This window comes from Pituophis catenifer, unplaced genomic scaffold, assembly GCF_029215685.1.
Source record: "Pituophis catenifer annectens isolate HBS135680 unplaced genomic scaffold, rPitCat1.0.hap2 SCAF_1, whole genome shotgun sequence".
Taxonomy (NCBI): Eukaryota; Metazoa; Chordata; class Lepidosauria; order Squamata; family Colubridae; genus Pituophis; species Pituophis catenifer.
The window spans coordinates 347,820,193-347,842,425 of record NW_027256881.1 but is presented as its reverse complement, the minus strand read 5'-3'; the positions used below and the strand labels follow the sequence as shown (position 1 = coordinate 347,842,425).

At 43.8% G+C, this 22,233-nt stretch overlaps 1 protein-coding gene across 1 annotated transcript; it reads left to right on the top strand.

Annotated features, from left to right (window-relative positions):
- Positions 1-468: 468 nt before the first annotated feature.
- On the top strand, positions 469-11,141 carry LOC139312474 (vomeronasal type-2 receptor 26-like; the record flags this gene model as incomplete). Its single annotated transcript, XM_070937299.1, has 5 exons — positions 469-621; positions 1,840-2,062; positions 4,762-4,883; positions 9,399-9,510; positions 10,252-11,141. Coding segments are annotated over exons 1-5 (1,500 nt in total), but the record flags the coding sequence as incomplete, so codon positions are not given.
- Between the last annotated feature and the right edge of the window lie 11,092 nt (positions 11,142-22,233).

The following is a 22,233-nucleotide window of genomic DNA, read 5'->3' as shown; positions in this document are numbered from 1 at the left end:
TCAATATAAAAATTAAACACAGAAGGAGTTTATTTATTTATTTATTTATTATTTATTTATTAATCAAATTTCTATACCGCCCTACTCCCGAAGGACTCAGGGTGGTGAACAGCCAAAATAAAATACAGACAATAAAACCCTTATGGTTTTTAACCATAAGGTTAATACAGATTTAAAACCCTTATGTGACATTATACAGGCCATCCTCGTTCAAAGTTACAAAGGCCCTGAAAAAAGTGACTTATGACTGTTTTTCACACTTATGACCATTGCAGCATTCCCATGGGCATGTGGTCAAAATTTGGGCCCTTGGCAACTGGCTCATATTTATGACGGTTGCAGTGTCCCGGGGTCCTCTTTTCTGACCTTCCAACAAGTCAGGTCAATGGGGAAGCCAGATTCATTTAACAACCATGTCATTAACAGGGGGGCATGGATCTAGTTCACAGGTGGTCACAACTACATCCCATGGACTCTGTCGACATCCTTGGGATCAGCCGGATCAAACTGTCCCTAAATTACTGCAAAAGTCCTTTCCCCAGCCTTCTCCATAGGATCCACACCATGCTTGGTCTCCAACTGGAAAGAGATCCAAGCAATTTTATCAACCAGAACTCCTCTGTGAGTGTGAGAAAAAAAAATTCCCTCACAGTTGCTGTGCCTATTAATGGCCTTTGGCTCAGATAATTGAATAGGCCAATCAGAGTGCAGCTCCTGGTTTTGAATCTCCGGGGCTTTTTCTATGCCTTCCCTAACTGTCACTAACTGTCACTAACTGTCAGTATATAAGGAGCTGCTTGCCAGCAGGCTAACCCAGTTCGGGATCAGAGGCAGAGCTGAAGGCCCTAAAGCGTCTCCCTTCTGAGGAAGAAAGGCCCAAACTCCAATCGTACAGGGCGACTGTAGAAAGAGCTGACAAGATACTCAAGGAAGAGACTGACAACGGATATTCTGTTGAATAGGCTTTGTTTATTTTCGTAAATAAAACAGTTTAGTTTAAAAATCTTCGTGAGGCTCATTTATTTAATAGATTGTAAACATATAAAGTTACGGTCCACCACCTTTATAACATCCTGTGAGGCCTGAAGGAAAACCTACACATGACCCTTACCCAGAAGGTTCCAGATCATCTTCGAAAAGGCCACGGGTGTCACTCAGTGTTATAAGAAGTGCAAAAAGAATGGAGAAATATTGACATTTTGAGGCTTGTAGTGCCATGAGGTAGGCCTTAATAGAAGCTCTAGCTCAGATATGTCAAACACAAGGCCCCTCCCACCCCAGTCCACACACAGGAGGGGACAAGTGCACAGGGTCCAACAGCGTCTGGCAGTAGTCACAGCCCATGCTGGCCAGGTGGGTCCAAGCACTGGGACTGCCAAATTGGCCCTCCAAGCAAAAGGGGGAGGCAGAGCCGTGGGGGGCGGCACGTGATCAGGCCTGCTGAATGCACCAGGTGGCTGCCTACTCACTCACCCACTCTGTCCCACCATTTGTTTTTGCTTGCCCACGGCCATCCCAGCTGGAACAGGGCAGGCAGATGCATGGCCCCCTTGCAGAACAAACCTCATGCCTTCCCCCAGGCATCTGCTTCCACCTGCTCCTGTTGCTTCCACCATGAGGCTCAGCCTGTGCTGTCCAAACCTCTTCCTCCAGCTCCACCAGAAATGTGGGATGAGCCTCCCACCCACTTCCCCACCCACAATGGCCCCATATATGGGAAGGGCAGGGAGTCCCATCTCCAAGAGGTAGCCAGGACTCCCCTTCCTACTCTGCCTTGCCTGAGCCCAGCCCCAGAGCTGACCTACATACCCTACACCAGCGTACATTGGGACCCCTCAGACATACCACACAGCCTCACCCCCTGCCTCGCCTTCAAGCAGTGGCACCAGCAGTAGCAGAGCCCTCCAGCAGGAGCCCCACTGTCCCTCAGCCCCTCCCCACAGTCCAGGAAGCCCAGACTGGGCAAGGAGAGAGAGCCTGGAGCAGGAGGCAAGTGAGCCCAGGCAGCCCCTCAGGGAAGTGGGGCAGGGCTGTGGAGTCCTGGTGCCCTGGGAGCTCAAAGGTCAGATGACTCATGCTGCCATCTGTACCTCCCTGTGTGGCCTGAGAGGGTCAGTGAGTCTCTTCCAGTGGATCAGCCTGGTCCCACCCCCCAACATGAGGGACATCTAGCTCGCCATGCCCACCCTGTCCGCACCCACCCATCCACCCACAACCACACAGCCGGCTCCCCTAAGGGCAACAACAATCCTGATCTGGCCCTCAGTGAAATGGAGTTTGATACCCCTGCTCTAGCTCAAGTTCAGTCAGATTCATCCCCCATGTTCCTTCAGCAGAGCTCTGGATGTCCTTGATCCTTTTCAGGTCCGTCAATTGAATCATGGGGCATGTTGGGGACAATGGTCCAAGAGAGGTTGCATGTGTTTGATCCCATCCAAGACCTCAGTAGCTTTCTTATTCCAGGCAGTGGCCAAGGCCTCAGAGGGATCACACAGCAGAGCCTGGGGTATAATCCTCAGTTCCCTTTGGAATCCCATTAGACACAAAGAGTGGACTGGTCGAAGAGATCCAGCCTCCCTGCAGAGAGCGGTAGCAGAAAAGAATCTCAAAGTCTTCAGGCCATGATCTGGCCAGGACAAAGGGGACCAGGATAGCTCCTCCCCAGATCCCATTGGAAGTGGTCTGTTTTGAATTGAGCCAAGAAGGATGGTGGCCATATTGAAATGCCTCTAAGGATTGCTCTAGAGATGGCAAATTGACATATCTCAAGACCTTAAGTCTAGGGAACCCCACAGTCAACCATGAAATGCCCTCCAGAGCCCCAGATATTGAGGTTGCTCTGCAGCAGGAAGGTTGGTACAGTGGCAATGATCCCAACTGGTCCTGTGACTGAATCTTCTAGAAAAGAATTTCAGACCTGGTAATTTGGGGAGCAGCACCCCAAAAGACCAAAAGAGACACCCGGATGACAATTCCTACCCTTAGCATACAGCAACAGAAATTTTCAAATCTTGCCAAAAAATTGCAGTTAATATCCTGAGATTCTTCCTCAAATTCCATTTATGCCTTGTGCCACTATTCCCAAGTAGCATTCCTATTATCTTCTCTGCAGGGGTCACTTTCACATAGGTCAACAACACAACTTTTCCATGACTCCATCTGCTCTGTGAATTACAAGAGACACAAACATGTTTTCCATTCTCCTGCATGAAGAGCAGCTGTTGCTAAGGGGATAGGACAATGGCTCTTCCCTGCAATTATCAGAAGAACAGATACATGCTTCATGTATCCCCTGTGGATTTCTAGGCACAAAAATCTTCCAAGATAAAATTTGCTTTAAAAATATCTCTGAATTCACCAGATGGGGTGGGCAGATCGTGTCACCTTAGCCAGCCTTGCAAAGAGCTCACTCCTGGGTTGGAAGAGACTCACATGCCTTTGTTTCCTCTATGGTCACAGCCTAAACACAGGTAAGAGGAAGCATAGTTGCTATAAATTTGTTCTGGTGCCATCCAGGAGGCACAGGTGGTGTCTGATCTGCTAAAGGTCCACTGAGATTTCAGGAGAAACCTTCAAAGCAGTTTCTGCATAAACCTTGATTTCTGTTCTAGGAGGGAAGGAGACGAGACTGACAGTCATGCTACTGCTGTTGCTGATGCTCTTCTGGCTCCTGGCTCCAACTACAGCAAAGAGTCTGAAAACCATCTGTGTGTTCTGGGGTTATATCAACTTAAAGGAAAGCTACTATAGACGTGGTGATCTCATTATTGGTGGGAATTTGCCCTTGGGAACCATTGTAACGTCTCATGTCCCAGCCTTTGATACAATTAATTTTCCTATAGAAAGTGGGTAAGTTTCAACTGGAGGGGAAATATGCAGATAATTGTTTTCTTTGCTTTAAATTCAGGGAGTTTTTTCAGAAATACTTCTAGAGTCTGTACTGTCCTGGTGCAGTGCACATTTTATGCTTTTCTCAATAAAATAGCAAGCTGTTGAAATATGCTGGAATTCTCAATCTCTTCATCAAGAAGATGATAAACAACAAAAATGAAGAGGGAAGCTGTGCTGGCCTAGTGAAGAACTTGAATTGTAATATTAATCTGACCGGTAACTTCTGGTAGAAAATTCAAATAAAAGCTCAGCACTCTTCAAGTGTCCAGGATACAAAAATCCCTCTCAGTGTTGGAATCAGCATTACTCATGAATAATGGCGTTCAGTAAACCTATGAGGTGACCCCCACTGTAGTCCTGTGCTCAGCAATCTTTACCCCACCTGAAGAAGCTGCTCCAAGAGAGACCTGAAAGAATTACATTGAAATGGGAGCAGTTGTAAAGGATTTCAGCTACTGAAGCAAAGTGAATATGGCAGGGATGATAGAGAGTATAAAACAGTCCATGATATTGATGGAAAGGCTTGTCTTCTTTCTCACAAAGTCATCCAAGTTTAGCCAAGGGAAATCCTTTGAAAAAAACCTAAACCCAGTAAAATTTGGGAGTTTCTGCCTTCAAATGTCCCCCGAAACAGTGAAGCAAATTCTACAGCCATGCACAAGCTTTCCTGTAATGCTCTCCAATGTTTTTCTCACTACAGTCTCGTACCCAGTAACTACCAGCAGTTCCTTGCATTGATGTTTGCTGTCTCCGAGGTCAATAAGGATTTTCTTCTGCTCCCCAACATCACCCTTGGCTTCCACATCTACCGCCATTTCCAGAGGGAGAGGTCTATTTCCTTAAACAGCCTCTCCATGCTCTCCTCACGAGGCCACGTGGTTCCAGGGTACAAATGCGACCTGAAGGACACTCTGTTCTCCATCATTGGTGGTCTCAGTGCCAAATCCTCGAGGCAGATGGCCTCCATCTTCAGCATCTTTAAGGTGCCACAGGTAAGGGAGCTCACTTGGATACAGCATGGAGTAGACAAACTCTCGGCTTTCCAATCCACGTCTATGTGAACACCGAAACAATCAAAGCCAGTTCACTGTGTTTGGATGATCAGTGTTTGGTTTAATTCACTATACACGGGAATCAGGAAAAGATGAGAATACTCCATACAAAGTCGGTGCTGAGAGCAAACACCTCTCAGCACAATTTAAACAAGCCATGCCGCCCGCACCCCACCCTCGTAATGCGTCTCAGCTGTTTGGCAGCCACTTCCTGCTCACTCTAACTAGGATATGGGATCATGACGCTCCCAAAGCTACAATGATGTTGATTCGTCAGCCACATATCCACTCATCTCGCACCCGTTCTACCATCACCAGTAGTCCATTAGTGCATCCACCACAACCGAAACCTACCACCTGGTGTACATCCCCTCCTGGAATCATTGCAGAAGCGTTGTGTGTGTGAACGTTCTCGTGAGAAGCCATGGCTGGGCTCGACACAAACATCAGAAGCATACTCAGAAGCGAAAGAGGTAGTTTTTTCTGGGAGGGGGCATATAACAAAGATGTGACATCAAAATGTGTTGCTGGGAGATCTTCCTAAAAAGGGAAGGAGATTAAGTTTGCCACTCAAAATGAGACAACCTGACTGCTGGGGCCACAAACCACACAATGGTGACCCCTAAAGTCAAATATCTAACTTTACTTTGTTTTTGAAAAAAGAATCTCTTTTTCTCCAGCTCGGTGTTGGCTTTGAGTTTTCTCAGGGGGAGAGAAGAATGTATCCTTCCTTCATCCGGATTAATCCCAAGGAATCTCCTCAGTATGTGGGTTTAGTGCAGCTGCTCCTGTATTTCCAGTGGAACTGGGTTGGTCTTATGGCCCCTGAAGATGACAGGGGAGAACATTTCATTTCAATTCTGATGCCAATGCTCCAGGAGAAGGAAATCTGCCTGGCCTTCACTGAAAGGTTGAAATTAGATAATATTCGGATTATAATGAAAAAATTACTTCTCAGTTTACAGACTTGGTCAAAAACTGAAGTGATTATTCTGTTTGGAGACTTCGATTGTAGTATCGGTGTACAGGCAATTTTGTTTGTCCAGGAAAAATTAAAGACAACATTTCAAAATGTTTGGATCTTAACCTCCCATTGGAAACTTAGTTTGCATGAATCTGAAGACATCTTGCTATTTCTAAAGACTTTCCATGGAGTCTTGCATTTCAGGGACCACACCGGGGATGTCTCAGAATTCAATCATTTTGTTCTGTCTTTAGACCCCTTGAACCCACAAGGGGATGTATTTCTCCCTCCATGGTGGCAAAAGACGTTTCATTGCAAGATGTACAAACCAGACAAGATCCCTCCAAAGGGGGAAAAACAATGTACAGGAAAGGAGAATCTGCAGAATCTGCCAAATTACATTTTTGAAAGAAGCATGACAGGCGAAAGTTACAATATCTACAATGCCATTTTTGCTGTGGCACACGCTTTACATGCAATGTATGGATCCAGAGCCCAACTGACCATGATGAGGCATGGAAAGAGGATCTCCAATGTCCAGTCATGGCAGGTAATTTCTGTGGCTTCCTTAGAAAGGAAAACATATTAAAAGCAATTATTAGAAAGAGATGAAATATGAATAATGTTTTGTTGGAAGAGTTTTGAGAGGGGGGGAAGAGAAGTAAACCAAATGAGCTGTCCATAAGATCCATGGAAGAAAGACCTTCATAAAGTCCTGAAAGGCTTCAATGGTTGCCAGAGTTTCAGGAGGTAACCCTGACAGGGAGTAGATGTCAGCTGAGACCAAAAGAACAATCTGGATGTATTTGAGAAAGAAGCTTCCAGAAGTCAGTAGAAGTCCTAGTTGGCATATTTGCAGAACACCCTCTGTTTCCCTCAGCATGGAACCCAAATTCAACTTGTAGAAAGACACTCAATTTGTTTGAACCTTGGTTTATGTTTGTATAGTTGAACATCCTCTGTGACCCCACTCAATTTGTCCAGTTTTACATTGATTGCACTGCTCAGCTTGTTGTGTGAATTCAGAAAGTCTTGGTCCATCTGAGCACATATAGCAGGACTCAAAATGGCCTTAATGGGTTGTTTGTCTGAAATCCATCAGACTTTTCTCCATTAATGGATAGATGTTGAACTTCTCTGAACAGTGAAGAGACAAACCAGGGCAAGCCCTTCCTTTTCCTTGACTCCATTTCATCAAACAGGTGCTCTGCATTGTGCTGTGCATTGTGCTCTGTTCACTTCTCAGATGGAGAAAATCAGAGGAATTGTACTCTGTTCTCATACAAATTATTTCATTGTTGCTAAAGTTACAAGACCCCAGGACAAAGTAAATATTTAAAACTACATGTAACCAAGTATTACAGGAGGAACAGCATGTACAACCTCGTAGATGACCTTCACTCTATCAAGGACCTTGGAGTACCCATCTCAAATGATCTAAGCACCAGAGCCCACTGTAACAGAATTGCCAAAAAGGCATTAAGAGTTGTTAATCTAATCTTGTGAAGCTTCTTCTCCGGTAATATTGTACTGCAAACTGGGGCATACAAAACCTTTGCTAGACCAATTCTCAAATACAGCTCATCAGCCTGGACCCCACACTGTATATCAGACATTAATACAATTGAACGAGTCCAGAGATATTTCATGAGAAGAGTACTCCACTCCTCTGCTCACAACAGAATACCTTATGCCTCCAGGCTCGAAATCTTGGATTAGTCAATTTAGAACAACGCTGCCTTCGGTCTGACCTAAGCATGGTACACAAAATTATCTGCTACAACATCTTACTTGTCAATGACTATTTTAGCTTCCACTGCAATAACACAAGCACACAACAGATACAAACTCAAGGTAAACTGCTCCAAACTCGATTGTGTAAAATACGACTTCAGCAACAGAGTGGTCAATGCCTGGAATGCACTACCTGACTCTGTGGTTTCTTCCCCAAACCCCCAAAACTTTAACCTTAGACTGTATACTGTTGACCTCACCACATTCCTCAGAGGTCTATAAGGGGCATACATAAGCGCACCAATGTGCCTACCATCCCTGTCCTAATGTCCCTTTTTATTCATATCCATTTCATGTATTCATAATCATGTTTATACTTATATGTGTTATCTTATACATATTTGAGAAATAATAAATAAATAATAAATAAATAAATAGAATATTATTAATTTTGGAATGTGGCACTAAAATCTTTCAATGTACTTATTCTGATGAAGCTTGATTTATTTATTTATTTATTTTTATATGCCACCCTTCTCCAGAAACTCAGGGCGGTTTACAATGCGTTAAGCAATATCCTTCATACTTTTGTATATTTTATACAAAGTCAGCTTATTGCCCCTACAAACCAGGTCCTCATTTTACCCACCTTAGAAAGGATGGAAGGCTGAGTCGACCTTGAGCTGGGAGAGAATTGAACTGCAGTAATTGCAGGCAGCTGGATGTTAAATCATGCCTTAGTAGGAGGCATTATCCTCCTACGCCACTCAAGCTCCTATTTGAGGCAAACATGATACAAAGGACCAAAGAAAAACCATTTGTAGTTTCAGAGTTAAATATTTGATGTTACTGCAGATTCCTCAGTTCTCCAACAAGGGAAGTCCTCTAGTTTTTCAGAAATAAACTCATCTTCTCAAGTTTGTCACCATGTTCTGATAGAAGCCATAACCGTAGCTCTAACCAAATACTCCTATTTCTGAAGGTCTCCTTTCTTTCAGATTCTTCCCTATTTGGGCAATGTGCAGTTCAACAACAGTGCTGGAGATGAAGTCTCCTTCTCGGAAGATGGACTGGGATCTGCTCGTTATCACCTTCTCAACTGGGTTTTCCTCCCCAATCAATCTTTTCTCCCCATAAAGGTTGGGCAAGTAAATTCTGAGGCTCCCCCAGGCCAAGATTTCACCATTAACTCTGATGGAATCGTCTGGGCCACAAAGGTGAGCTTTAAGGTAATATTGTAGGTGCAGGGAGATTCATTCTCTTCCTGAGTTACAGAAGATCTTTCTAAGTGGAAAAATAATCAATTGAGTCAGAAATTAGGGAAGTCATTTGGTGAAAAATCTGCTTTGTATCTAGCACATTTGGGATTTGATTTGTTTCATTCCACAAAGGGTTAGGCTTGGAAGCAACATCTGCTTCAAATGCAGGATGCAAATACAGCAAGCAACATGGATTTCCATGGATCATCGATGCCTTTTAGAAATGCTGTAGTTCAGTCACAAGCCTTCCTCTGCAGGCTGAGATCCCAGTTCCAATCTCCAGCATCTGTTGGTAGGTTTTGAGTGCCACTGGCCTGAATCCCCCAGCACCTGTTCCTGGTTTGTGATAGACAGTGGCAATCTATTTCTTTAGAATAGAATCTGAAAATAGAAGGAGGAATAAAGAAGGGAAATTGTAACGGGGAAAAGAATGAATGCAGAAAGTTCGTTGCTTAAGTAATTTCAAATACTTCTCTTTTAGACCATCCCCTTTGCCAGATGTGGCAAAAGAGGTGCCATGCAGGAGAGAGGAAAAGAGTTCCAGAGGGAAAGCAGGTTTGCTGCTACCAGTGTCACGCTTGTTCAGAAGCGACCATTTCTAATCAGACAGGTAGACAAGACTTCAAAAGTAGATCTTCCAAGATCAAAGAATACATTCATTAAATCTATTTGGTTTTTTGTGATCATTTTTGATATGGTTGACATGCACTCATGCTTTTCAGCAGAACCTTTCAGTTGATGGATCTAAATTGTCCTGGCCACAGAAGTCACCTTTCCCAATCCTCAGCAGTTCCATGCAGGATAGTTTTAGGGCAGAATTTATGAATCTCCAACTTGCATTTCAACTCCTCCTCTAATATCTAATTGTGGAACCCAAATTCTAATCTTTTCCTGAGGAAGTGGGGTTTTCAGTCCAAGCTTTCATTCTTATTACTTAATGCATGTTTCATCCATCAATATTATCAACCTCTGAGGAAATAGACCTGCCAGAGAAAGAGGAGATTCATCTATCTGTGCCTCTTTGATAGAGTAGGAGTGATCAAATAAGTCTGAATGAACAGATTTGAAGCCCAAAACAGACACGTTAAGGCAGGGAACATGTACAGATAAACAAATAGCAACATTCCTGGATAACAGGTCTATCGATCTTCTGTGTGTTCCATTATAAAGTGGGGAAGAAAACAGGCAGCAATCTCAAACTGAAACCCATATTATTCATGGAATTACATAGTGAATGATTAGCTGGAATTGAAGTAATCCTCGTCACTGGCTAATCTATCCTAGAATCATTATAAGTGAAGCATGATTTCCTTGAATGAATGAATTCTTAAACAAAGATTCTTGATTTCAGATGCTGCTCACTGTGAACTCTGCCCAGAAGACCAATATCCCAACAAGGACAAGGACCAATGCATTGCCAAGAAGATCCACTTCCTTGCCTATCAAGACACCCTGGGATACACTTTAGTTTCTCTCACTCTTTTTCTCTCTGTGAGCACATCTGCAGTCCTGGTGATTTTCTATAAACATCATGACACACCAATTGTTAAGGCCAACAACAGAGAACTCACCTACATCCTGCTGGTCTCCCTCCTGCTCTGCTTCCTCTGCTCCTTCCTCTTCATTGGTCAACCAGGGAAGGTCACCTGTCTTATACGACAATCTGCCTTTGCCATTCTCTTTTCCCTTGCAGTTTCCTCTGTGTTGGCAAAAACTGTCACGGTGGTTCTGGCCTTCATGGCCACCAAGCCAGGGAACAGGTCAAGGAAACTCTTAGGAAAACCACTGACTAACTCTATTGTCTTAGCTTGTCCCCTGGTCCAAGCAGTCCTTTGTGCCACCTGGCTGGGAATCTCTCCTCCATTTCTCAACTTGGACTTCCACTCCTTGTTTGGAGAGACCATCTTAGAATGTAAGGAAGGTTCAGCTTTAATGTTTTACATGGTCCTCATTTATCTAGCTTTTTTGGCCCTTGTCAGTTTCACAGTAGCATTTCTAGCTAGGAAATTGCCTGATAGTTTTAATGAAGCCAAGTTCATTACTTTTAGCATGCTGGTCTTTTGCAGTGTCTGGGTCTCCTTCCTCCCCACCTACCTGAGCACCAAAGGAAAATCCATGGTGGCTGTGGAGATCTTCTCCATTTTGGCCTCTGGGGCTGCTCTCTTGGCCTGTATTTTTTTTCCCAAATGCTACATTATTCTGCTGAGGCCTGATCTGAATTGTAGAGAAAATATAGTAAGAAACAAGAATGTCTAACTAATGCCGGGATCTGCTTTTTATATTTATATTTCTCTTTGTGGCATGTTTAGAATATGATGATTTCTAAAAAAAAATAATGTCTTCAAAGAGGATTTTCTCCATTAAAAAATTCCTTATCAAATGCCACAATTGGTTAGAATTTATCTGTGATCAACAGCAATCACTCAGCCTTTTGTTTATCATGCCTTCAAAATATCCTCGTGTTGTCCAGTGCCTAATGTTGATGGAAAACTAGTTATTAAAGATGTATTCATTATTTCAAGGTGCACATTTTCTCATTCCATTCTTTTCAATTTAATTATTTTTTAAAATAGTGTTTTAAAGAGTTGGAATTAGTGTTTTTAGGCCTATATGGTTGTTTCCTTAGACGTCTGAGGCTTTATAGAGTTCTCTACCAGTATTCAGTTATTTTTAATAACATCTCCCTTTCCTTAAAATGGCCTCTCATGTGGGAAATAGAAGCAATGGAGGGATGTGTGCTAACTGGCCTATAAAATAGCAATTCTCTGGCTTTCAATAAGCTTTATCAACATTTCTATGGCAACGTAACTGATATACTTTTTTATTAAGAGAATATTTCTCTGTTGAAGATAGTAACAGTAGAAGAGTGGCAACATAATTGATAGTTTGTTAATTATAAATAGGTATGATTACACTACCTTATGCATAAATCATTTTCTCCTTCTTTCTCAAATGTATAAATATGAGTGCAATCTTTGGTCTTCAAGAGTTCCTCCCACTATTCTCTGGAGAAAATTTACCCTGGGCACACTCTTAACAAGCAATATTGCTGTGAGAATTGATTATTGATTTTTGGTCCTGCATTTGGAGCCTGAAGGCTTAAGCAGTTGTAATAGCTACATAAACATGACAGATAGTGCTTGTTTAGCAACAATGATGAAATAGTAACTTTGCAACCAGAGACAATGACTGAACGATCCAAGGACAGAGGCATGGGAATAGAATGCAAAGGGCCACCAAATAAGCATCAAACTTTAGAACTATTACCAAAACAACTAATTTTAACCTCATTGGACACTAACAAGATGACATATGGGACATATGGGAGTAGGGGAAATTACATGGTTTATACAGAAATCTTCAGATCTGGCTTTGCTTACATAATAACCACTTGACTTTTAGTAAAAGTATACCCAACTCTACAGATAGAGTCAAGGATTTTTCTTTCCTAAATGTCTAAGCTGGGACAGGCCTGACATTCTGTCCACCAGCAAGGCCAGCAAAGGCATTATGCAACCGGTGGTCCCAACTGGAGAACCATAGATGATGCTTCCTAAATTAGAGGCTCTGTCACTCCAGGAGAGATTGAATTTTTTTCCCTCCCAGATAGTTGTATGGAGAGCACAGTCCTGCCCTGCATTGACAGCAGGCTACAGCTTGTGGGCCCCTCTTTGCAAACTGCACACCTCAGGCCATGGAATTGATCAGCAAACCGAAGCACTGAATTGGCTGCTGCATGGTGAGAACAGAAGCTGTCTGGCCCATGTGCTCACCCTTTCAATTGAACCAAAGTGGGGCAGCTCAAAGGCCACAGCCTGGGGTATCCAGTTTGCAAAGAGGGGAGCGTCAACCATAGCAGCTAGGGAGGGGTGAATGCCATGGGTCAGCTGGGGTGAGGGGGCTGGGATGAAGTGGATGTAGGCAATTGTCCTAGACTACACATTGACCATGTTCACACATCTGTAAAGCATAAAAACTGATGTTCTTCATCACTGTTGGGACAGATTCACTAAGCAAGCACTTCCAGCATGATTTTGGGAGCAGCCACCAGTGGCCTCATTCAGTTGTGGTCCCTTGGAATATGGTGGCCGCTTCTGTCATTGCACCAGGTGGCCTTGTGACAAAGTGATTCGTTCTGCTTCCTCTGGCTGTTTATGCAGCATTGCAGAAAACTCTGGAGCTCCAGCGAAGGTAAAGTTTCAGGTGGGGGTCAACAACGGTGATTTCATTTATTTATTTTATTTTCCGAGCGCAGAACATCTTACAATAAAAGGCAGAAAATGTGCTATTTAAAATTGGCCTGCTGATCTAAATAAAACAAAAATTAAAAACTATACAATCAATATAAAAATTAAACACAGGAGGAGATTAAAACCCTTATGTGACATTATACAGGCTGTCCTACAGCCTGTCCTACAGGCTGACATTATACAGGCACTGAAAAATGTGACTTATGACCGTTTTTCACACTTATGACCATTGCAGCATTCCCATGGGCATGTGGTCAAAATTCGGGCCCTTGGCAACTGGCTCATATTCATGACGGTTGCAGTGTCCCAGGGTCCTCTTTTGTGAGCTTCCAACAAGCCAGGTCAATGGGGAAGCCAGATTCATTTAACAACCATGTCATTAACAGACGGGCATGGATCTAGTTCACAGGTGGTCACAACTACATCCCATGGACTCTGTCAACATCTTTGGGATCAACCAGATCAAACTGTTCCTAAATTACTGCAAAAGTCCTTTCCCCAGCCTTCTCCATAGGATCCACACCATGCTTGGCCTACAACTGGGAAGAGATCCAAGCAATTTTATCAACCAGAATTCCTCTGTGAGTGTGAGAAAAAAAAATTCCCTCACAGTTGCTGTGCCTATTAATGGCCTTTGGCTTAGATAATTGAATAGGCCAATCAGAGTGCAGCTCCTGGTTTGAATCTCCGGGGCTTTTTCTATGCCTTCCCTAACTGTCACTAACTGTCAGTATATAAGGAGCTGCTTGCCAGCAGGCTAACCCAGTTCGGGATCAGAGGCAGAGCTGAAGTCCCTAAAGCCTCTCCCTTCTGAGGAAGAAAGGCCCAAACTCCAATCGTACAGGGCAATTGGAGAAAGAGCTGACAAGATATTTAAGGAAGAGACTAACAACGGATATTCTGTTGAATAGGCTTTGTTTATTTTCGTAAATAAAACAGTTTAGTTTAAAAATCTTTGTGAGGCTCATTTATTTAATAGATTGTAAACATATAAAGTTACGGTCCACCATCTTTATAACATCCTGTGAGGCCTGAAGGAAAACCTACACATGACCCTTACCCAGAAGGTTCCAGATCATCTTTAAAAAGGCCACAGGTGTCACTCAGTGTTATAAGAAGTGCAAAAAGTATGGAGAAATATGGACATTTTGAGGCTTGTAGTGCCATGAGGTGGGCCTTAATAGAAGCTCTCGCTCAGGTATGTCAAACACAAGGCCCCTCCCACCCCAGTCCACACACAGGAGGGGACGAGTGCACAGGGTCCAACAGCGTCTGGCAGTAGTCACAGCCCATGCTGGGCAGGTGGGTCCAAGCACTGGGACTGCCAGGTTGGCCCTCCAAGCAATAGGTGGAGGCAGAGCCGTGGGGGGCAGCATGTGATCAGGCCTGCTGAATGCACCAGGTGGCTGCCCACTCACTCACCCACTCTGTCCCACGGCCATCCCAGCTGGAACAGGGCAGGCAGCTGTGTGGCCCCCTTGCAGACCAAACCTCATGCCTTCCCCCCAGGCATCTGCTTCCACCTGCTCCTGTTGCTCTCCAAACCTCTTCCTCCAGCTCCACCAGACAAGTGGGATGAGTCTCCCACCCACCTCCCCACCTGGAATGGCCCCAGTATATGGGAAGGGCAGGAAGACAATCCCCAAGAGGCAGCCAGGACTCCCCTCCCTACTGAGCCCAGCCCCAGAGCTGACTTACATGCCCTACACCAGCGTACCTTGGAACCCCTCAGCCAGGCCACACCGCCTCACCCCCTGCCTCGCCTTCAAGCAGTGGCACCAGCGGTAGCAGAGCCCTTCAGCAGGAGCCCCACTGTCCCTCAGCCCCTCTTCCCAATCCAGGAAGCCCAGACTGGGCAAGGAGAGTGAGCCTGGAGCACGAGGCAAGTGAGCCCAGGCAGCCCCTCAGGGAAGTAGGGCACAGCGGTGGAGTCCTAGTGCCCTGGAAGCTCAGAGGTCAGATGACTCATGCTGCCATCTGTGCACCCCCCATTTGGCCCAAGAGGGTCAGTGAGTCTTTCCGGTGGATCAGCCTGGTCCCACCCCCCAGCAAGCTCGACATGCCCACACTGGCCACACCCACCCATCCACCCACAACCACATGGCTCTGCCACACCCAGCTCCCCTAAGGGCAACAACAATCCTGATCTGGCCCTCAGTGAAATGGAGTTTGACACCCCTGCTCCAGCTCATGTTCAATCAGCTTCATCTGTCATGTTCCTTCAGCAGAGCTCTGGATGTCTCTTGACCCTTTTCAGCTCCCTCAATTGAATCCTGGGGCCTGTTGGGAATAATGGACCAAGAGAGGTTGCATGCAAGTGATCTTATCCAAGGCCTCAGTAGCTGTCTTATTCCAGGTAGTGGCCAAGGCCTCAGAGGGATCACACAGCAGAGCCTGGGGTATAATCCTCAGTTGCCTTTGGAACCCCATCAGTCACTAAGAGTGGACTGGTCAAAGAGATCCAGCCTCCCTGCAGAGAGGGGCAGCAAAATAGAATCTCAAAGTCATGATCTGGCCAGGACAAAAGGGACAAGGATAGCTTCTCCTCAGATCCCATTGGAAGTGGTCTGTTTTGAGTTGAGCCATGAATGATGGTGGCCATGTTGAAGAGCCTCTAAGACCTGCCCTGGGGATGGCAAATGGACATCTCTCAAGACCATAAATCTGGGGAACCCCACAGTCAATTGAGAAATGCCCTACAGTGGCTCAGACATGGAGGTTGCTGTGCAGCAAGAAGGCTGGTACAGTAGTATTGATTCCAACTGGTCCTGTGAAGGAATCTTCCAGAAAAGAATTTCGGACCTGGCAATTTGGGGAGCAGCACCCCAAAAGACCAAAAGTGACACCCGGATGACAATTCCTACCCTTAGCATACAACAGAAATTTACAAATCTTGCCCCCCAAAATGCAGTTAATATCCTGAGATTCTTCCTCAAATTCCATTTATGCCTTGTGCCACTATTCTCAAGTAGCCCTCCTATTATCTTCTCTGCAGGGGTCACTCTCATGTAGGTCAACAACACAACTTCCCCATGACTCCATCTGCTCTGTGAATTACAAGAGACACAAAGATGTTTTCCATTCTCTTGCATGAAGAGAAGCTGTTGCTAAGAGGATAGGACAATGGCTCTTCCCTGCAATTATCCGAAGAACAGATACATTCTTCATGTATCCCCTGTGGATTTCCAGACACAAAGGATAAAACCTGCTTTAAAAAATATCTCTGAATTCACCAGCTGGGAGGCAGAATGTGTCACGTTAGCCTGCCTTGCAAAGAGCTCACTCCTGGGTTGGAAGAGACTCACATGCCTTTGTTTCCTCTTTGGTCACAGCCCAAACACAGGTAAGAGGATGCATTGTTGACATAAATTTGTCCTGGTGCCATCCAGGAGGCACAGGTGGTGTCTGACCTGCTAAAGGTCCACTGAGATTTCAGGAGCAACCTACAAATCAGTTTCTGCATAAACCTTGATTTCTCTTCTAGGAGGGAAGGAGACGAGACTGACAGTCATGCTACTGCTGTTGCTGATGCTTTTCTGGCTCCTGGCTCCAACTACAGCAAAGAGTCTGAAAACCATCTGTGTGTTCAGGGGTTATATCGACTTAAAGGAAAGTTACTATAGGCCTGGTGATCTCATTATTGGTGGGAATTTGCCCTTGGGAACCATTGTAAAGTCTGTTGTCCCAGCCTTTGATACAATGAATTTTCCTATAGAAAGTGGGTAAGTTTCAACTGGAGGGGAAATATGCAGATAATTGTTTTCTTTGCTTTAAATTCAGGGAGTTTTATCAGAAATACTTCTAGAGTCTGTACTGTCCTGGTGCAGTGCACATTTTATGCTTTTCTCAATAAAATAGCAAGCTGTTGAAATATGCTGGAATCCTCAATCTCTTCATTAAGAAGATGATAAACAACAAAAATGAAGAGGGAAGCTGTGCTGGCCTAGTGAAGAAGTTGAATTGGAATATTAATCTGAGCAATAACTTCTGGTAGAAAATTCAAATAAAAGCTCAGCACTCTTCAAGTGTCCAGGATACAAAAATCCCTCTCAGTGTTGGAATCAGCATTACTCATGAATAATGGCCTTCAGTAAATCTATGAAGTGACCCCCACTGTACTCCTGTGCTCAGCAATCTTTACCCCACCTGAAGAAGCTGCTCCAAGAGAGACCTGAAAGAATTACATTGAAATGGGAGCAGTTGTAAAGGATTTCAGCTACTGAAACAAAGTGAATATGGCAGGGATGATAGAGAGTATAAAACAGTCCATGATATTTATGGAAAGGCTTGTCTCCTTTCTCACAAAGTCATCCAAGTTTAGCCAAGGGAAATCCTTTGAAAAAAAACCCAAACCCAGTAAATTTGGGAGTTTCTGCTCCCAGAATTCCTCCCAAAACAGTGAAGCAAATTCTACAGCCATGCACAAGCTTTCCTGTAATGTTCTCCAATGTTTTTCTCACTACAGACTCATCCTCGGTAACTACCAGCAGTTCCTTGCATTGATGTTTGCTGTCTCCCAGGTCAATAAGGATTTTCTTCTGCTCCCCAACATCACCCTTGGCTTCCACATCTATGGCCATTTCCAGAGGGAGAGGTCTATTTCCTTAAACAGCCTCTCCATGCTCTCCTCACGAAGTCAAATGGTTCCAGGGTACAAATGTGACCTGAAGGACACTCTGTTCTCCATCATTGGTGGTCTCAGTGCCAAATCCTCGAGGCAGATGGCCTCCATCTTCAGCATCTTTAAGGTGCCACAGGTAAGGGAGCTCTCTTGGATACAGCATGGAGTAGACAAACTCTTAGCTTTCCAATCTACATCTATGTGAACACCGAAACAATCAAAGCCAGTTCATTGTGTTTGGATTATCAGTGTTTGGCCTAATTCACTATACACGGGAATCAGGAAAAGACGAGTATGCTACATACAATGTCGGCACTGAGAGCAATCACCTCAGCACAATTTAAACAAGCTGCGCCGCCCACACACCACCCTCGTAATGCATCTCAGCTGTTTGGCAGCCACTTCCTGCTCACTCTAACCAGGATATGTGATCATGACGCTCCCGAAGTTACAATGATGTTGATTCGTCGTCACATATCCCCTCATCTCGCACCCGTTCAACCATCACCAGTAGTCCACTAGTGCCTCCACCACAACTGAAACCTAGCCACCCAGTGCACATCCCCTCCTGGAATCATTGCAGGAGCGTTGTGTGTTTGAACGTTCTTGTGACAAGCCATGGCTGGGCTCGACACAAACATCAGAAGCATAGTCAGAAGTGAAAGAGGTAGTTTTTTCTGGGAGGGGGCATATAACGAACATGTGACATCAAAATGTGTTGCTGGGAGATCTTCCTAAAAAGGGGAGGAGATTAAGCTTGCCACTCAAAATGAGACAACCTGACTGCTGGGGCCACAAACCACACAATGGTGACCCCTAAAGTCAAATATCTAACTTTACTTTGTTTTTGAAAAAAGAATCTCTTTTTCTCCAGCTCGGTGTTGGCTTTGAGTTTTCTCAGGGGGAGAGAAGAATGTATCCTTCCTTCATCTGGATGAATCCCAAGGAATCTCCTCAGTATGTGGGTTTAGTGCAGCTGCTCCTGTATTTCCAGTGGAACTGGGTTGGTCTTATGGCCCCTGAAGATGACAGGGGAGAACATTTCATTTCAATTCTGATGCCAATGCTCCAGGAGAAGGAGATCTGCCTGGCTTTCACTGAAAGGTTGAAATTAGATAATATTCAGATTATAGTGAAAAAATTACTTCTCAATTTACAGTCTTGGTCAAAAACTGAAGTGATTATTCTGTTTGGAGATGTCGATTGTAGTTTCAGTGTACAAACAATTTTGTCTGTCCGTGAAAAAGTGACCAAAACAACATTTCAGAATGTTTGGATTTTAACCTCCCATTGGAAACTGAGTGTGGAGGAATCTCAAAACACTTTGCTATTTCTAAAGTCTTTCCATGGAGTCTTGCATTTCAGGGACCACACTGGGGATGTCTCAGAATTCAATCATTTTGTTCTGTCTTTAGACCCCTTGAACCCACAAGGGGATGTATTTCTCCCTCCATGGTGGGAAGATGTCTTTGGCTGCAAGATTCACCAACCAGACAAGATCCCTCCAAAGGGGGAAAAACAATGTACAGGAAAGGAGAATCTGCAGAATCTGCCAAATTACACTTTTGAAACAAGCATGACAGGTGAACGTTACAATATCTACAATGCCATTTTTGCTGTGGCACACGCTTTACATGCAATGTATGGACCCAGAGCCCAGCCAACCATGATGAGGCTTGGAAAGAGGATCTCCAAAGTCCAGTCATGGCAGGTAATTTCTGTGCCTTCCTTAGAAATATATGACATAAGAATAATATTTTGTTGGAAGAGTTTGGAGAGGGGGAGAAGAGAAGTAAACCAAATGAGCTGTCCATAAGATCCATAGAAGGAAGACCTTCATAAAGTCCTGGAAGGCTTCAATGGTTGCCATAGTTTCAGGAGGTAACCATGACAGGGAGTAGATGTCAGCTGAGACCAAAAGAACAATCTGGCTGTGTTTGAGAAAGAAGCTTCCAGAAGTCAGTAGAAGTCCTACTTGAGACAGTTGCATAACAACCTCCGTTTCCCTCAGCATATAACCCAAATCCAACTTGTAGAAAGACACTCAATTCCTTTTACCCTTGGTTTATGTTTCTATCAGTTAACATCTTATTTTACCCCACCCAATTTGTCCAGTTTTACATTTATTGTACTGCTCAGGTTGTAGTGTGAATGCAGCAAATCTTGGTTCACCTGAGCACATAAAGCAGGACTCAAAATAGTCTTAATGGGTTGTTTGTCTCAAGCACATCAGACTTTTCTGCATTAATGGATAGACATTGAACTTCTCTGAACAGTGAAGAGAAAAACCAGGGCAAGCCTTTCCTTTTCCTTGATGCCCATTTCATCAGACATTGTTCTTGCTCTGTTCAGTTCTCAGGCAGAGAAAATCAGAGGAATTGTACTCTGTTCTCATACAAATTATTTAATTGTTGCTAACGTGAATTTATCGGTTACAAGACCCCAGGACAAAATAAATATTCAAAACTACATGTAATCAAGTATTACAGGAGGAAAACCACATACGACCTCATAGACGACCCTCACTCTGTCAAAGATCTTGGAGTACTCATCTCAAATGATCTAAGTGCCAGAGCTCACTGTAACAACATTGCCAAAAAAGCATTAAGAGTTGTTAATCTAATCTTGCAAAGCTTCATTTCTGGTAATATTATACTGCAAACTAGGACATACAAAACCTTTGCTAGACCAGTTCTTGAATACAGCTCATCTGCCTGGAATCCGCACTGTATTTCAGACATTAATACAATTGAGCGAGTCCAGAGATATTTCACGAGAAGAGTCCTCCACTCCTCTGCTCACAACAGAATACCTTATGCTACCAGGCACGAAATCTTGGGATTAGACAATTTAGAACTACGCCACCTTCAGTCTGACCTAAGTGTAGTATACAAAATTATCTGCTACAATGTCTTACCTGTCAATGACTACTTCAGCTTCAACCACAATAATACACGAGCACACAAAAGATACAAACTCAAGGTAAACCGCTCCAAACTCGATTGCAGAAAATACGACTTCAGCAACAGAGTGCTCAATGCCTGGAATGCAATACCTGACTCTGTGGTTACTTCCCCAAACCCCCAAAACTTTAACCTTAGATTTTCTACTGTTGACCTCACCCCATTCCTTTTTATTTAATCTTTTCATGTATCCAAATTATGTTTATACTTTTACCTGTTATCTTATATATGATTGACAAATAAATAAATTTAATTAATTATTTAATTTTAAAAATATGATTAATTTTGGAATGTGGCACTAAAATCTTTCAGTGTACTTATTCTGATAAAGCTTGTTTTGAAGAAACCATGATACAAAGGACCAAAGGAAAACCATTTGTAGTTTCAGAGTTAAATATTTGGTGTTACTGCAGATTCCTCAGTTCTCCACCAAGAGAACTTCTCTAGCTTTTCAGACATGAACTCATCTTCTCAAGATGGTCACCATGTTCTGATAGAAGCCATAACCATAGCTCTAGCCCAAATACTCCTATTTCTGAAGGTCTCCTTTCTTTCAGATTCTTCCCTATTTGAGGAACGTGCAGTTCAACAACAGTGCTGGAGATGAAGTCTCCTTCTCGGAAGATGGACTGGGATCTGCTCGTTATGATCTTCTCAACTGGGTTTTCCTCCCCAATCAATCTTTTCTCCCCAAGAAGGTTGGGCAAGTAAATCCTGAGGCTCCCCCAGGACAAGATTTCACCATTAAATCTGATGGAATCGTCTGGGGCACAAAGGTGAGCTGCAAGGAAATGTTGTAAATTCAAGGAAAGATTCATTCTCCTCTTGAGATGTACAACATCTTTCTAACTGGAAAAATAATCAATTGAATCAGAAACCTTGGCAGTCATTTGGTGTAAAATCAGCTTTGCATGTAACACGTTTCATGCCTGATTTGTGTCTTTCGACAAAGGGTTAGCCTTGGGAACAATGTCTGCTTTAAATGCAGGATGCAATTACAGCAAGCAACAGTGATTTCCATGGACCATTGATGTTCAGTGTATCCTCATGGTTTTTTTTTAAGAAATGTTGTAGTTCAGTCACAAGCCTTCCTCTACAGGCTGAGATCCCAGTTCCAATCTCCAACATCTGATGGTAGGTTGGGACTGCCAATGGCCTGAATCCCCCAGCAGCTGTTCCTGGTTTTTGATAGACAGTGGCAATCTATTTCTTTAGAAAAGAATCTGAGGATAGAAGTAGGAATAAAAAAAGGAAATAGGAATGAGGGAAAGAATGAATGCAGTAAGTTCGTTGCTTAAGTAATTTCAAATATTTCTCTTTCAGACCATCCCCTTTGCCAGATGTGGCATGAAGAGGTGCCATGCAGGAGAGAGGAGAAGAGTTCCAGAGGGCGAGCAGGTTTGCTGCTACCAGTGTGACGTTTGTCCAGAAGGGACCATTTCTAATCAGACAGGTAGAGCAAACTTCAAAAATAGATCTTCCAAGATCAAAGAAGACAT